This window comes from Oryx dammah, unplaced genomic scaffold, assembly GCF_014754425.2.
Source record: "Oryx dammah isolate SB20612 unplaced genomic scaffold, SCBI_Odam_1.1 HiC_scaffold_11081, whole genome shotgun sequence".
Taxonomy (NCBI): Eukaryota; Metazoa; Chordata; class Mammalia; order Artiodactyla; family Bovidae; genus Oryx; species Oryx dammah.
In genome coordinates this window covers 78,630-96,390 of record NW_024080475.1, presented here as the reverse complement: position 1 = coordinate 96,390, position 17,761 = coordinate 78,630, and the positions used below count along the sequence as shown (strand labels likewise).

Here is a 17,761-nt window from a genome sequence, read left to right as displayed (position 1 = left end):
TAGACCTTTGTACACAAAGTAATGTCTCTGCTTTTCAATATGCTGTCTAGGTGGGTCGTAGCTTTTCTTCCAAGGAGCACACGTCTTTTAATTTCATGACTGCAGTCATCGTCCACAGTGATTTTGGAGCTCAAGAAAATAAAGTCTATATTCACTTATTACACTATATTACAATCTATATTCACTTGCTAAACCTCAGTCTTCTTTTTTCAAGAACAGTTACTTTAGGATTAGTGCTTATTTTGCTATTTGAGTCATTGCAAATATCAAGTATGGAAATATATTTAAAACTCCTTGAATTTATTATACTTCTACCATGTACTTATTTTCAAATATTCACAATTTTTTCAAGACACTCTTTAGTCTGGTTTGTTTTTTGATTAATTCACTTGGCAAATATTACAGGGTTATATTCTGTGCAAGTCACTGTGCTAATCTTTAGGGACACAAAGTAGTATAAGACAAATTATTTTTCCTCTTGTACTGACATAGGAAACATATGTTAGCAAAGTGCCATCCACATTAGACTCAGTTCAGTTCAGTTCAGTCACTCAGTTGTGTTCGACTCTTTGAGACCCCATGGACTGCAGCACGCCAGGCCTCCCTGTCCATCACCAACTCTCGGAGTTCACTCAAACTCAGGTCCATTGAGTCAGTGATGCCATCCAACCATCTCGTCCTCTGTCATCCCCTTCTCCTCTTGCCTTCCATCTTCCCCAGCATCAGGGTCTTTTCAAATGAGTCAGTTCTTTGCATCAGGTGCCCAAAGTATTGGAGTTTCAGCATCAGTCATTCCAATGAATATTCAGGACTGATTTCCTTTAGGATGGAGTGGTTGAATCTCCTTGAAGTCCAAGGGACTTTCAAGAGTCTTCTCCAACACCACAGTTCAAAAACATTAGATTCAATAGATATGAATCAGATAGTGGTAGTTAGTACTTGAGCTGATTTTGAGGATGCATCAGGTTAATGAAGTAGAGAAAGTTGAGAAGCTGCAATAATTGACTCCGCATGGCATGGCACAGACATGCATATAAGAACTTATAACCACAGACAAAATTATGTTCCTACTCACACTTCTCGGAGAAGGCAGCGGCAGCCCACTCCAATACTCTTGCCTGGAGAATCCCATGGACGGAGGAGCCTGGTAGGCTGCAGTCCATGGGGTCGCTAGGAGTCAGACACGACTGAGCAACTTCACTTTCACTTTTCACTTTCATGCATTGGAGAAGGAAATGGCAGCCCACTCCAGTGTTCTTGCCTGGAGAATCCCAGGGACGGGGGAGCCTGGTGGGCTGCCGTCTATGGGGTTGCACAGAGTCGGACACGACTGAAGCGACTTAGCAGCAGCAGTAGCAGCAACTCACATTTTTACCAGAAATTTTTCAGATGGATTTAAAGTTAAAATTTAAGAGTAAACTAATCTGTAAAAGTACAGATTTAAAGGGGACTTCCCTGGTGGCCCAGACAGGAGAGAATGTGCCTGCAATGCAGGAGACGCAGGTTCGATCCCTGGGTCGGGAAGATCCGCTGGAGAAGGGAATGGCAGCCCACCCAGTATTCTTGCCTGGAGAATCCCATGGAGAAAGAAGTCTGGTGGGCTACAGTCCATGGGATCACAGAGTTGGACATGACTGAGCGACTAACACACACACACACAGGTTTAAGTTTTACTTCTTATGGAGCAAGAAGTATGTAAACAATGTAAGAAATTACAAGAATATATAGAATTGAGATAATAAAAATTAAATTTTACTCATTAAAGGATTATAAAAAGTTAAAAGGTGTTTAAAAACTGAGAAATATATTTACCACTTACCTAACAAGATTTCCTAATTTTAATAGAATAAATTCAAGAAAAGGTTACATATTCTAGTAGAATAATTCGCAAAATATAAAAACATGTTTCTTATAGAATGCAAATGACTAATAGCTTATAAATATGTTTATCCATACCACTAAACCAAGAAAATTAGTTAAAATGATAATACATTGCTTTTAAACTATCAGTTTATTAGAAAAGTTAAATGGTAATTCTCAGTATTGGGAAACAGAGAATAGACCCTCTTACTGGTTATCCATGCATTTTTATTTTGGCACGAACTTTCTGGACACTATTTCACAATGCACACCTTAAAATTTTCTAGGAATTTATCCCAGAGAAATGACCTACACTGCCCAAGGATTTATCTTAAATGATGTTCATAATAGTGGTGCATAGCTTCCTTTACTGCTGTAAGAAGTTACAACAAATCCACTGGATTAGAAAAACACATTTATTATTTTTTAACATTTCTCGAGGTCAGAAGTCTGAAATGGATCTCACTGGGCTTATTGAAATGGGGTCAAATCAAGGGGTTGGCAGGACTTTGCTCCATCTGGCAGCTCCAGGAGAGAATCCACGTTCTCACTTGCTCCAGCTTCCAGGGGCACCTGCATCCTTGGCTCAGGGCCCCCTTCCCTCTTCAAAGCCAGCCATGGAGTGTCTTCAGATTTCTCCCTGCATCTGACCCTGACTTTCCCAAATCTCTGTTTCACTGATCACTAGGACCTTGTGATTATATAACACAGGATGACCTCTGATGGGCTAGTCCATCCAAAACAGTGTGGAACAGAAGCAGAGATTATTCATGGTTTTCTTGTGACTGAATCGGAATGCCTCAGTGAGTAGTATCCTGGGTTTGGGACTGTGACCCTTACTCCTTAATAAAAAATGCACCCATCCCTACTTCTTAGGATCTTTTTAGAGAACACAGTAGTTTCACTGGAATAACACACAGATTGAAATAAAGACAATCAGTAAGAGGTTGTCGGGATGCTTTTTTGGTTTTGTAAAAATGATCTCTAGTCTCTGAATCTAGGAAGATGCTTTGCCTTTCGGCACCTATATATTCTCATGTCCCAAGTTGCTGCTTATGCTCACCTGGATCCTTCTCAGAGTAAAAAAGAGGGAATCAGAAGTATCTCCAGAAAGAACTGTACAGGCATATTTACTTTGCTCATATATCTCTAAAAGTTACCAATATTTTTATGCTTAGAAAAAGTTTTTACAGGCAACAGTTGTTACAAGAGGGAAAAAAAGCAATCTTGGCTACTGCAATAGGTTAAAAAACAAATGCTTCATTCTAAATACACTAAATTCCTAATCCCTACACCTATAAATATTACTTTATGTGGCAAAAAAGGTGAATTTTGCCTTATATGGTGTAAACGGTTTTGAGTTAGAGATCTTGGGAAGAGAAAATTATCCTGCAGTTTTCTGGTAGGCACTAAAAACTATCCCATGTATCCTTTTGAGAGACAGGCAGAGGATGTTTTGAAAAAAACTCAGAAGTCAGTACAGAAATTAAACATCACCAACTAAATGATAAAAATCAGCACCACTACTAATTTTATAGTATCAGATGCACAGAGTTATCACCTACCTAGTAGTATGTAGCCAAGAATGAGTAATCTGAATCTAACCATGAAGATACATCAGACAAACCCCCGATGAAGAATAGTGTATTTAGTAAGGAGGGAGTGGGTTGTATTTCTCAGCAATGTTAATGTCCCGAAGACAAAGACAGGCTGCAGATGTGTTCTGAGCTAAAGGACACTAGGGAGAAACATGGCAAATGAAAGCAGTACTTTCCTCTGGACTGGACCCCACGTTGCAAGGGGGAAATGCTATAGGTCAGTCCAGTTAATAAAATTAGAATATAAATTATAGATTTGACACAAGTACTCTATCAACATTATATTTCTTAAATTTTATTTTAATTGGAGGATAATTGCTGTACAATATTCTCTTGGTTTCTGCCGTGCATCAACATGAATCAGCCATAGGTATACATATGTCCCCTCCTTCTTGAGTCTCCCTCCCACCTTCCATCCCATCCCATCCCATCCCTCTAGTTTATCACAGAGCACTGGGTTTGAGCTCCCTGCTTAAAATAGCAAATTCCCACTGGCTGTCTATTTTATCAGCATTATATTTCTTAAGATCGATCATTGTACTGCAGAGAATTTCTCTCCATTCAGATAAAATTATCCCAAAAGAGAAAAACCCAAGGTAAATGAGGGAAAATGTCATAAAGTAGATCAAGGGTTTAGGGTTTACAGGATTTTTTGTACTATTCATTTTATGCAACTTTTCTTTTAAATGTGAATTCGTTCTCAAATAAAAATTAAAATATATTTTTAAATAGGTCATTTTAACCTAAGCATTGTATGGAAAAACCCATACAAGTTTGGTTTAACTAAACTCTTCAAAGTGTTAGTGATATCAAATGGGATCTGAATGTTGAAATCCTCAGATTGTTTCACATGCATGATGGGCTGATACAATTCACGTCATCTGCTTCATTGCCCGTGACAAAGAGAATTGTGGAATATTTAGACTTTTCAGACAGTGGGAATCGGTCACTAAACCTTCGCTCTGGCACACTGAATATCAGCAAACTCTTCTTGCTCTTTTACATGCAACAAGTTCACTTATGCTATGACATATTTTTTTTTAATATTGTCATAGCATCCAAAGTTTCTGACTCTCCATCAGTATAATCGAGCTTCCTATTCATTCTTTACCCTTTTGTATAAAGTCAACAGCATCTGTCCTTCATTTCTTGCCACCCTATCTGTGACACTCACTTTTATTGAGGAGAGTAAAAATCAACTTTGGCCAGTGAAATAAAGAGAAATTCTCTTTCAAATGGATATGAAGACCACAAACACAGAACTGCAACTAATATGTATATCTCACCTCATACCATGGCTCCACAACTACTAGTTTTGGTTCTAGAGGCAGGAAAACTGATTAATTTATGATTTTTTAATTTCCAAAGGGTTTGAGGGTTCCCATACAATATCTAGAACAACAACAACAACAAAATCCATCTGCAATTTATAGACAATGTATATTTCTCTCCCCCTTGAATACATGGGCACTCAATTGTCAGAAGAGAAAAAAATACTTTCCCGTTTCTCTGGGGAATTATTCTATAATTTGGCTCAGTTCAGTTCAGTTCAGTTCAGTTGCTCAGTCGTGTCCAACTCTTTGTGACCCCATGAATCCCAGCTCTCCAGGCCTCCCTGTCCATCACCAGCTCCTGGAGTTCACTCAAACTCATGTCCATCGAGTCAGTGATGCCATCCAGCCATCTCATCCTCTGTCATCCCCTTCTCCTCCTGCCCCCAGTCCCTCCCAGCATCAGTCTTTTCCAATGAGTCAACTCTTTGCATGAGGTGGCCAAAGTACTGGAGTTTCAGCTTTAGCATCATTCCTTCCAAAGAACACCCAGGACTGATCTCCTTTAGAATGGACTGGTTGGATCTCCTTGCAGTCCAAGGGACTCTCAAGAGTCTTCTCCAACACCACAGTTCAAAAGCATCAATTCTTCGGTGCTCAGCTTTCTTCACAGTTCAACTCTCACATCCATACATGACCACAGGTAAAACCATAGCTTTGACTAGATGGACCTTTGTTGGCAAAGTAATGTCTCTGCTTTTGAATATGCTATCTAAGTTGGTCATAACTTTTCTTCTAAGGAGTAAGCATCTTTTAATTTCATGGCTGCAGTCACCATCTACAGTGATTTTGGATTACATAATATTCCATTAGTGATTCTTCCTTAAATGTTTAATTGTCAAAATTATAACAGCTATAAAATCATAATTTTTCATTATTGTCAACAGAAACTATTAATGATGAAACCATCACAGTAAGTGTGAAATAAAACATAATTACAATTGACTATAAGAAAAATATGAGATTGTTACTTTATCAGAAATGAATGCATCATTAGCCTAAAGCTTTCTTCCTCTTGTAATGTCGTAATGTCTTAAAAACTCAAGTGTTTAATACCTAAACCTTGTATCTGCTATTTTGTCATAATTTTTAAAAAATTATATGGTAATTATCCTACTTATCAAATTCATCCCAGCAAAGTCCAGTATGATCCACTGCTCACCCAGGGCTACCTTGTGTGAACCAGGGGAGAGGGGACGGTGCAGTGGAAGAGGAAAAACTTAAAAACATGAGAAGCCAACAAATCCTGGAAGTGGCAGAAGAAAATGTATGAGCACGAGGCATATAAAGCAAAAATGTTTAAGAAATCCAGCCTTCATCATGAACATAAATATTCCATAGCTTTCCTTCCAAAGGGCCCTGAGCACGTGGGCGTCCACTGCTCTGGATCAGATGAGCCGTGAAGAGTTGTTGAACTAAATCATTTGGTCTTTCCTTCCAGGATTGACATCTTCAAGTATGTCATCTACGGAATTGCAGCTGCCTTCTTTGTGTACGGCATTCTGCTGATGGTGGAAGGCTTCTTCACAACCGGGGCTATCAAAGATCTTTACGGGGATTTCAAAATCACCACTTGCGGCAGATGCGTGAGCGCGTGGGTACGTTCTCTGTTTGCACTCAGAGCTTCATGCGGGTTTATTTCAGTAGCACTCTGGTGTTTGTGTTCATCTGCCAGGAATGGAAGTAATATATATTTTTTAACACAGTAACATTCCCTCCTGTGATGGCTATTTAAAATAGTAATGATATTATTTTCTAATTTAAGGTTATTACATGTGAAAATTCAGGTTCAAATTCTCAAATTGCATGTAATACAACTCGTTTTGCTTCTGGAGGCAGCAAACTGTTGACTGATTTATATTTTGTTTTTCCCAAATGACACTGGGCTTCCCATATAATATTTAGAATAATAGAAAAATCTGTCTTCAATTTATAGATAAATGCATGTCTCTCCTCCTTAAATATATGTTTCTATATTTTACTGTAAATTTGAGTGGGAACTGTAATTTCTGTTTAGTTTTGATGTAAGGTAAGAATTACCCTATATTATACTTATTTAGGTTTTAAATTCTTATTGATATTTAATGGTAAATCAAACTTATAGTCAAGAGATAATGCAGTGCAGAAAATTTAAGCAGAGAGATGAAAATTAAGAGTAATATGGTTTAAAGTACTTTCATATGTTTATGCAGAGTAATTTTTACAAACTTGGAGCTTCCATTTTTAACTAACAGTTTTTCTTATTTCCTAATATTATATGAGAATATATATTTAATTACAGCATATATTTCCTATTATGTAAGGTGTCTCTAATAAGGATGGTGTAATTTATTTCAGTCTTACAGAAAAGTTCAAAGACACCGTTTTCTCCACCAGCTTGTAAAAGTTGTACTATTTGCTCAGTGTCCACAATGATAATAACATGAGATAATAGTTTGCCCATGTTATGGGTATTTGTTGTTGTCTCTGCAATAATTTCTTGTAAGGCTTGTTTGGAGGACACTGTTTATTGTAATAGCTCAGTGTTAGGATCAACAATATCAAATTACAGACCCAAAGGAAGTTAAGCTAAAGATCTTAGATTAATAAGTAAGATATGAATATCCACTGGGCCAGTTTTTAGTGATACCTAAGGGATTTCTCTGTTGAGAAAGGACACTGTGATTTTAGGTTCACTTGTGTTCTGCCAAGGGCTTCTCCGGTGGCTCAGCAGTAAAGAACCCGCCTGCCGATGCAGGAGACATGAGTTCGATCCCTGGGTGAAGAAGATGCCCTGGAGAAGGAAATGGCAACCCACTCCAGTATTCTTGCCTGAGAAATCTCATGGACAGAGGAGCCCGGCAGGCTACAGTCCATGGGGTCGCAAGAATCGGACACGACTTAGTCACTAAGCAACAACAAATACTGTGCCAGTAGACTATGAAGAATTCAGTTAATGATAGACTTTTTCTTATAATTAGGACAGTATCATTATAACACCAGTTTGTCCTAGCAAACCACTTAACTCCTCCAGATCACAGTTTACTCTCTTATATCATAAAGACATTAGATCATCTCTAAAGCGCAGTCTAGCTGGAAGAGTCCCTCATTCTGAAGCACTAGAATCACAGAGAAAAAGGGTCTCTGAGCACACTTTTACCATTGAGGAGTGACCTTGTGCCTGGAAGAGGGCAGCTGACTGTTGTTTCATTGAGATTGTGAAGTTTCTGCATAGGATTGTACGCAGAAACAAAAAGTCCTGGAAGAAACCGCCTGTTTATGTGTCATTAATGATTATCTGCTTGCCATTCAAACATTTCAAAGATAAGCAAAACCAGAAGCCACATTTTTTCTATAATAGTAACAATTTTGTCAGCCGTCGCACTTACCAGCCCAGAATGGTGGCGGCAGCGGCCTGGGCTCCCGCTGAGGTGAGGCAGCGGGGACCCACACCGTAGCCCACCCGCTCCTTGAGCACCCTCCCTGCACCGGGAACGAGCGGAACCAGGGCAGAAGCAGAGCTGCGCTTTGTGTGTTTTGCAGAAGCATCAGTGCAGCAGGGAGGGCGCTGAGTCAGGCCTGGGCTGTCCCAACATGGGCTCTAGGCAGGGGACCAGCGCCTGCAGAAAGAGACCAGCTCCGCCACCGCCAGAGGTGGGCAGTGGCAGCTGCGGACCGCGCAGGGCACACTCCTGCCAGCCTCTCTTCCCGCTGCACACCCAGCTCCCTGCTCATGCAGGACTCAGGGCTCCGTGGAATCAGAGGGGGAAAATAATAATGTTTTATAAGTCACACTGTCCTGCTGCTTATGTTTTTTGCTTTCTCGTTTCCATTCTGCTGCTTTCCCCCCCACCCCGCCCCGCCCCCAATTTGTAGGTAAATTGTATCTTACAGTCTATTATTTGTTTTATGAATTCTCCTGTTAGCCTGTTTAAGCAGTCTTCCTTAGCTTTAAAAATGTCTTTTTGAAAATAGATTGATGAATTTCTATTTGGAGTTCTGAGTGATATTAACAGGTGGAAAAAAACTTCTTGAAACAACCGTATTATATTATAGAATCAGCTTTCAGAGTTAGTGCTGAAAGAAAAGTATTATTCTATCCCTGTTTTTTCATGCTGTATAAAATGTAAAGTGGTCACTAGTAACTGATTCTGCTCACAAAATGGAATTGTGCCCAATGCATAAATGCAGTTTATTTTAAAGTGGCATTGCATCTCTGAATAGAAGATGCTAAATGCTATTGTCTTTTCCTAATGAATCTCTTGAAAACATAACTTGACCTGCGTTATGCACTTCTATCGTGCAGCATCAAGACCACTTCAAATTCATTTCAGATTTTTAATGCTGTCCCTAGAATCCTAAATGTGAGGCACATAAAATGGTATTAACTTTTAGGGGTGAGGACTGCTAGTTTATTAAGAGCATGTGAAAATTTATTTAACTATTCTAAGTAACAATTTTTATCTAAATTAAATAGTAAATGGCACCAACATGAGTACAAGTCAAATGTTGCTGAACATATTAAATGTAAACTTAAATTTGATAAATACAGAAATATTTTCTCTCCTTTGAATTTCTTCCCCATTAAGTTTTTAAACCAAAAAATACATTTATTCGGTTGCAATTTGGGAGCTATTCAGTGGCTCACATCTTGAAATCTTGGGATACCTGTTACACCCATCGCTATTGTTCTAAAAATTTCTCATTATGACAGCAATATGGATCTCAAATTTTATCTATGCTAGTTCTGACGCATTAGATTTTTAAGCCCAACACCGTTGAAGTAATGGAGTTCTTAAATGTGCTACTTTCCTTGGAAATTAATGCATTTATTTTCCATAAATCTACCTGCTCTAAGTATTCTATAAGACTAAAAAATTTTAAAGTATATGCATTCATTTGCTAGGGCTGCCATAACAAAGTACCATGAACTGAGTGGCTTAAACAGCAAAAACGTATTGTCTCACATTTCTGGAGGCTTCAAGTCCAAGATCAAGGTGTCAGCAATGCTGGTTCCTCCTGAGGGCCATGAGGAAGCTGTTTTCCTCTAAGCTCCGGTGGGCGCTGGTGGTCTTTGGTGATCCGGGTTTGTAGAAGCGTCACCCCAGCCACGGCCTTCATCTTTACCTGGTGTCTGTCCACATGTCTGCTGCTCAGATTTCCCTTTCTGAAGGACCCCAGTCACATTGGGTTAGCGTCCTCATTTTTAGTTTTCCTACCTCTACAAATGCCCCGTCTCCAAGTAAGGTTACATTCTGTGGTATGGGGGGTTAGGAATTCATCATGTGAATTTCAGAGGAACACAATTTTGACTCATAACAAACAGTAACAGTATGCCACACAGAGTGTTTATGTTGCAGTGTGTGTGTGTGTGTGTGTGTTGGTCATGTCCGACTCTTTGCGACCCCATGGACTGTGGTAGCCCACCAGGCTCCTCTGTCCATGGGATTTCCCAGGCGAGAACACTGGAGTGGCTTGCCTTTTCCTACTCCAGGGGATCTTTCCAGTCCAGGGATTGAACCCATGTTTCTTGTATCTCCTTCATTGGCAGGCGGATTCTTGACCACTGCACCATCTGGGAAGCACACACGATGTTTAAAGTAACAAAAACAGGCAGTTACTTTTTACCTCATTTAACGGGTAAAGAAACATATGTATTTACAGTCATCCACTGTATCTGAGGGGATTGGTCCCAGGACTCCTATAGAGACCAAGACCCACAATCTCTTATATAAAACAGTGTAGTGTTGCATTTAACCTTACACACATCCCTCCATATACTTTAAATCATCTCTAAATTACTTATAATACCTAATACAATATAAACTCTATAATTGTCAGCATAAATGCTATGAAATAGTTGCTGGCATGTGGCAAATTCAAGTTTTGCTTTTTGGAACTTTCTGGCATATTTAAAATATTTAAAATATTTTCCATTCATCATTGGTTAAATTCAAGGATGTCAAAAAGGAAGACCAGCTGTATTTATTGTTTTAATCTTTTCTATTAGCCTCAGATATTTATAGATTTTGACTGTATATTAGACATGTTACTCTGTAGAATTACCTTTACAGAGTGTATCATGACTCATGGCTCATTTTCCTAACTTTAAGTTTTAATAATAAATCCAGTATTAATAATAGGAAATGTTTGTTAGGTACTTATATATGCCAGTTGCTATGCGTGGGACTTTACGGAATACTAGGATATTTAATCCTCCAAACTATGTGAGTAGGTACCAGTATTATTGAGATGTAAATATTAATAATTACCTTTATTTCATAGATGATGAATCTGCCACCAAGAGATGAGTACATGGTGGGTGGTGGAGTCAGGTTTGCATTCAAGCCTGTGGCACAGAGTCTCTCACTAACCTCATAATCAGGATTTGTCTTGTCATTTATGTTTTATTTGGGCTAATTTCATAGGAGAATTATCTGGCTGTGAGAGTTTTTAATAATTCACCAGCCCCTTTTGTTTTACATTTTAGCGATATAATTCATTGGTGACTGGAAAGTTCCTTCCTTCATGGCAGAGATGTCCTCATTTTAACCTTGGCTTTTATCCACAATCATGAATTATCTCTTTTTATAAGACAAGGATGCTCTGTGCGAGGTGAAATAACTCAGTAGTCGATTGTGATGACCGCTTCTAAAAGAATCTTAAGGTAACTCTCTAAGTAAAGTTGTCATCAAGGAACTCTGCATTCTAGTCTATCTCTAAAATTCAGTGTCTTCAAAAGTAAATTTTAAAAATAATAACACCATTGATCCAAGACTGCCAAGCTCTTCAAATAAGTCTCAGTCTCTCTCTGCTGCTGCTGCTGCTAAATTGATTCAGTCATGTCCGACTCTGTGCGACCCCATAGATGGCAGCCCATTAGGCTCCCTCGTCCCTGGGATTCTCCAGGCAAGAACACTGGAGTGGGGTGCCATTGCCTTCTCCGTAGTCTCTCTCTAGGATATTCTAAATCTAACCTCAAGAAGGCACACAGCATTTTTTTTTTTTCAGATTATAGCAAGCATTTTAGCATTCTCTCAATAGGACATAAAGCGGAATGGGGGAACAAAACTGCTTAAAGCATAGTGGTAATATTTAGAAATATTTGCCGCAAGTATCTGAAGCAGATCTCACACGTGCACTTATAGTTTCAGAACTGGACTCTAAACAGGACAGTGGACCAGTCTAAGTTTGACCATGCAGTTATGAACTGTGCTGGTACATAAACTATGGCAAAAGCAGAAAACATGGTCTCATTCTATTTGGGTTTTGAACATAAAAATGAACAAAAAATTTTGGTTAGCCTTAGAAGATGACATTGACAGAATGGGAAAATTTCTTATAAAAAGTAAATCTTCTAGTGTTGGAATTTTTAATTTTGAAATACTTAAAACTGCTGGAAAGCAAAAATTGAAAAAAAAAGTCTAAAATCATCCTGCTTCCTTCCCAGTCACCATAGGTCGTGGTTGGAATTCAATTCAAATTAAAATAACTTCTCAAAAATATTGAGCCGAGGTTTTGTTTTGTGTTCATTTCTGTTCTTTTGATTATTCAAATCATGAAATATAATCTTCTGCTAAATTATTCTTTTTAAAGTTTGTATATTCATTGGCATTTTCATTCTCATTAGACTTCTCTATATATCAGATCATCTATCAGATCATCCTAGGATATAATTTCATAGCATTTATGAAATGCTCCTTATATTTTTAAAAGACTTCCCTATAGCTAAATGATAAAGAATCTCCCTGCAATGCAGAAGACCCAGGTTTGATCCCTGGGTTGAGAAGATCCCCTGGAGAAGGAAATGGCAACCCACTCCAATATTCTTGCCTGGAAAATTCCATGGACAGAGGAGCTTGGTGGACTACAGTCCATGGAGTCGCAAAGGTCAGACACGATTAAGTAACCCACACAAATTTTTAAAATCCTAAAGCATTTTTTCAAAAGCAAGCTTTTAATCTTACAGTAGTTTTAGATGTACAGAATGGTGAAGACGGTACAGAGAATGTCCATATACATCAAACTCAGTTTTCCCTAGTAACATCTTACTTTAGCTGGTACATTTGTCACAGCTAGCGAGCCTGCATAGGAACGTTACTATTGACTAAAGTCCACGCTGTGTTCAGGCTTCCTTGGTTTTTCCTAAATCAAGCGTTCTTTTTCTCTCCTAGTATCCCACTCAGGGAGTACAGATAGCATGTCACAGGCCAGTCATTCCTCCTGAGGCTGCTCTGATCTGTGACATTTTCCAAGACTTCCCTTGTTCTTGGTGGTCTAGAAAGTTTTGTGGGGGAGTAGTTAGGCATTTTATAGAACGTACCTGAATTGAAATCTGTCTGGTATATTTCTCCTGATTTGGACTGGGGCTTTGGACTTTGGGAAGGAACACCACAGAGACTACTTTCTCATCACATCATTTCTCATACATTTAATGAACTGTTGAAAAAGGAAACTAGAGACATGAAGTAACACTCTCTGATTCATGTCTTCCTAAACAAAATAGTTCTGTTAAAAGCAATCCTGTTATAAAAGCAGAAAGTAGAATGGTGGTTGCCAGGGGCTGAGAGTAGGGAAATGGGGAGATGGTGATCAAAGGGTACAAACTTTCAGTTATACAGAATGAATAAATTGTTGACGGACTTGCCTAGAGGTCCAGTGGTTAAGATGCTGTGCTTCGACTGCAGAGGGTAAGGGTTCAATCCCTGATCAGGGAATTTAGATCGCACATGCCACACAATGGAACCAAAATAACTAAATAAAATAAAATGTGGGGAAAAATATGTTAAAATACAGTTATCACAGATTAATTGTACATAGCAGGATAATAGTCCGTTTTCATTTTTACAGAATATTTAAAACCCCCAGTTTTTTATTTAATTAATATAAAATTAAATCTTAGAATTTGACGCCCACTGAAAAGTTCTTGGGAAAGATTGAAGGTGAGAGGAGAAGGGGATGACAGAGGATGAGATGGTTGGGTGGTATCACTGACTCAATGGTCATGAGTTTGAGTAAACTCCGGGAGCTGGTGACGGACAGGGAGGCCTGGCGTGCCCAGTCCATGGGGTCTCAAAGAGTCGGACACGACTGAGCGACTGAACTGAACTGAACTGAAAAGTTCTAAGGAGATATATCTATAACTAATGAATTTTCAATTTCTGCTTATAGAGATATTCTAGTTTAAATGAAGTCACTTGCACATATAGATTTTTTAATCAAATTTTATAATAAAGCTAGAAATTCACCTTAAGGATAGATAGAAAATATCCTCCAATTCATAGGCTTTATGAATCCTAATGTGGCATCCTGAATCCATTCACTGACAGTAACTGCTTCTACTGTGAGTAACCTCGATTTTATATGTTCTGGTGACACTGCAAATAGAAATACTTTTTTTTTTTAATTGGTTCAATTGATTTTAATGTGCCAAATATTTCCATACATGTAAAAGTTATAATTTAAACAGGCTACTGGATTGGGGATTCAATGAGAACTGTGGATTACAGATGGTCTTTTGCAATATTGGTTATTTAGTAGATACCTGTCTTTTCCAATCAGAAGGCTCATGCCCACTGTACTGGGAATAATCTCCACCCAAAAGATTTTTATTTCATTATTTCTTTTAGGAAGAAAAAGAATTATATTTTTCTGACTTTGGGTTTAAATCAGTGTTTTACAAAACATGAAATTTTACCACATTTTTGAGACTCAATTTATCTTTTTCTCATTTTAAGATTAGCTACCATAGTTGATGTTTTTAAATTACTTTATGGGGAGATGACATATATTAAAGATATAAAATCAAAAGCTCACTGAGGAATGAATAAGCCTGGTGGTGGTGGTGGTGGTGCTGGCGGTTTAGTCGCTCAGTCGTGTCCAGCTCTTGCGACCACAGGAATTGTAGCCTGCCAGAGTCCTGTGTCCATGGGATTTCCCAGGCAAGAATACTGGAGTGGGCTGCCATTTTCTTCTCCAAGGGATATTCCCTACCCCAACTCCCACCCCCTCTCCACCAGGGATTGAACTTGCTTCTCCTGCATTGGCAGGTGGTTCTTTACCACTGAGCCACCAGGAAGGCCCATGTCTGAGCCTAGTATTATCATATTGGGATTCTTGGTCAGAAGACCATTTCTCAGATATTTACAATGTAACTGACAATAAAATAGCATTCACCTTTGGAAGGCATGATGCTAAAGCTGAAACTCCAGTACTTTGGCCACCTTATGCGAAGAGTTGACTCATTGGAAAAGACTCTGATGCTGGGAGGGGTTGGGGGCAGGAGGGAAAGAGGACGACAGAGGATAAGATGGCTAGATGGCATCACTGACTCGATGATGGACGTGAGTCTGAGTGAACTCCAGGAGTTGGTGATGGACAGGGAGGCTTGGCATGCTGTGATTCATGGGGTCGCAAAGAGTCGGACACGATTGAGCAACTGGATTGAACTGAACTGAACTGAAAGGGAAATTTCCTCTATAGTAACATTTGTTGGAAAAAGGCTGGCGATGCTTTTCTCTCTAATATAATTTGATTTGAATTCTGCTTTCACTTGAAAAAGTAAAGCCTGCATAAGCACACATATGCTGAGCACACTGATGAACATGGATGGCTTACAGTATTTGTTCAGAGAGTGATTAAAATCTTCGAAAGACATTTTTGACCAGTATATACCCAAGGCCTCGTACAGTACACATTGTTGACACAGGGGACATTTTAATTATTAATGAATTAAAAAGTAAAGGACTTTGATCAAGGGTTTGGAAAATAGAAATAAGCTCTATAAGTAACCTGAAGGGTGCAAATTAGAATGAACTGTTTAGAATACTGCAATCATCCAAGTGTTAGATAGGGCAACTGCAAACTCATGATGAATCCTGTACTATATTCTGAAGCATTCTAGTTTGATTTGTTGAATGAATAAGACCAGAGCAAGGTAATAAAGAAGAGCATTACAATTAGTATATTTTTAATTGATTTTATTTTTTAGAGCAAATTTAGGTTCAGAGAAAAATTGAACAGAAAATATTTTAATAGAAATTTCCTAAATATCCCCCACCCCAACATCTAAACAGCCTCCCTCATGATCAAAATCCTGCACCAGGTGGTACATTTGCTAAAATTAATGAGCTGACACATGATAATCCCCCAAAGTCCATAATTTACCTGAGACTTCACGTTTGGTGTTGCACATTCGGTGTGTTTAGACAAGTGTGTGACACATGTCTGCCTCTATGGTGTAAAACAGAATACTTTCACGGCCCTGAAAATCCTGTCCTCCACCCGTTCATCCTCCTCTCTCCACCCGTGGCAGCCGCCTGTCCTCTTACTGTCGCCATAGTTTTGCCTTTTCCAGAATGTTATATAGTTGGAATCACACGTTACGTAATCTTTTCAGACTTTTTCACTTAGTCATATGCATTTAAGGTTCTTCTATGTTTTTCTGTGGCTTTATATAAGTCATTTCTCTTAGTGCTGAATAATATTCCATCATCTGAATGTAACACAGTGTTTATTCCTCCATTCAGCTACTGAAGGACATTTTAGCTGCTTCCACGTCTTGACAATTATGGATAAAATGGGTATAAACATGGCAAATAGTTTTTTTTAAAAGCAAGTTTCTGATCACCAGTTGTGCCAAGATAGCTTTAGGCCATAATGTTGACAATAATGATGATTGCATATTTTCAAGTAATTTACTTAATAATGTAAGTAATTTTTTTCTTCAGTAAACTTTACACCGTGTGCTTCTTACAGCCTACTGAGCTCAATATTGTTAGTGCTGTTTCATTTTGCATTCTTAGTAATAGCATATTCGGGTGTCCATTTGCTTTTCTGTGACTTGGTATTCTCTCATATTAGATCTGTGGTTCTCAACCAGATGCCGTTTCCCTACTCCTTGCCTTCTCCCCGCAGGAGACACAGAAATTTTGGTTATGTAACTGTTTTCTATTGAGTAGAGATCAGGGATGTTGTTAAACATGTTGCAATACACAGGGCACTATCCATAACAAAGAATATTCTGGCCCAAATTTTCAATAGTGCTGAATCTGGGAAATCTTGATTTCAAATTTGGTTCATATCAGTCCCTCACTCATCTATGCATTTGGCTATATTGTTGACATTGGCATGGATTTCTGGCAAATCATTCCAATTGTGCTTTTTTTTTTTTTTCCTGACTTCAGGTGTAGTACCCTAAAGAGCCTAAGGAAAATATCAGAGAAGTTTTCACATCAGATGTACTCATGAGAGCTTTACTGAGTCCCATAGAGCAGTAGTTCTTCATGTTAGATGCCCATTAAAATTGTCTGCAAAGATATCGTAAATTCAGATATAGTTGTCATGGGCAAAGCCTGATCTCTTTCTCAGATTTGCCAGATGATCCTACTGTGTGTCCTGGTTGGAAACCACTGTCAGAGGCATGACCCTCAGCTCACGTTCACCCAGCGAGACTGCTGGACAACCAGATCTCTAAGCCCGGAGATGTTTCTGCCTTCATATCTACAGCTGTTTCCTCTTGCTGTTCAAGTGGGGACATGATTGAACTGATACTCTATAAATCCATTCCCAATGAAGAAATGTCACTGAAAACATATTTTTGTGAAATGAAGGAGCTCTGAGTTAAAAAATACTTTATCTAAGTATTTTTATAAGCTGTGCTGTAAAACACTGATGAGAAAGAGACTGTATAGACAGTTTCCTGAGTGGAACCCAACAGTACATGTTTGGTATATGTTTGCATATACCCACAGGGAGGCCTGGCGTGCTGTGGTTCATGGGGTCACAAAGAGTCGGACACGACTGAGCGACTGAACTGAACTGAACTGAACTGATAGATCCATTTAATTCATTTCACTGAAGTTTGAGTCTACGTTATGCCTGAATTTATTCATTATATCATAACATTAAATGTGATATATGGCTAATTTTTTCAGCGTTTACATAGTCCTTAGACTCAGAGACTCTTGGAGTCAGAGTCAGCTGGCTCTTTTT

The 17,761-nt window shown here is 38.7% G+C and overlaps 1 protein-coding gene across 2 annotated transcripts in view; it reads left to right on the top strand.

Annotated features, from left to right (window-relative positions):
* Positions 1-17,761, top strand: part of LOC120860529 (neuronal membrane glycoprotein M6-a) — a 251,228-nt gene that overhangs the window by 213,442 nt on the left and 20,025 nt on the right. For both annotated transcript variants that reach the window (XM_040236349.1, XM_040236350.1), the window contains exon 3: positions 6,231-6,387. In XM_040236349.1, coding sequence (XP_040092283.1) covers positions 6,231-6,387 — 157 coding nt within the window. The remainder of the gene's footprint in view (positions 1-6,230; positions 6,388-17,761) is intronic.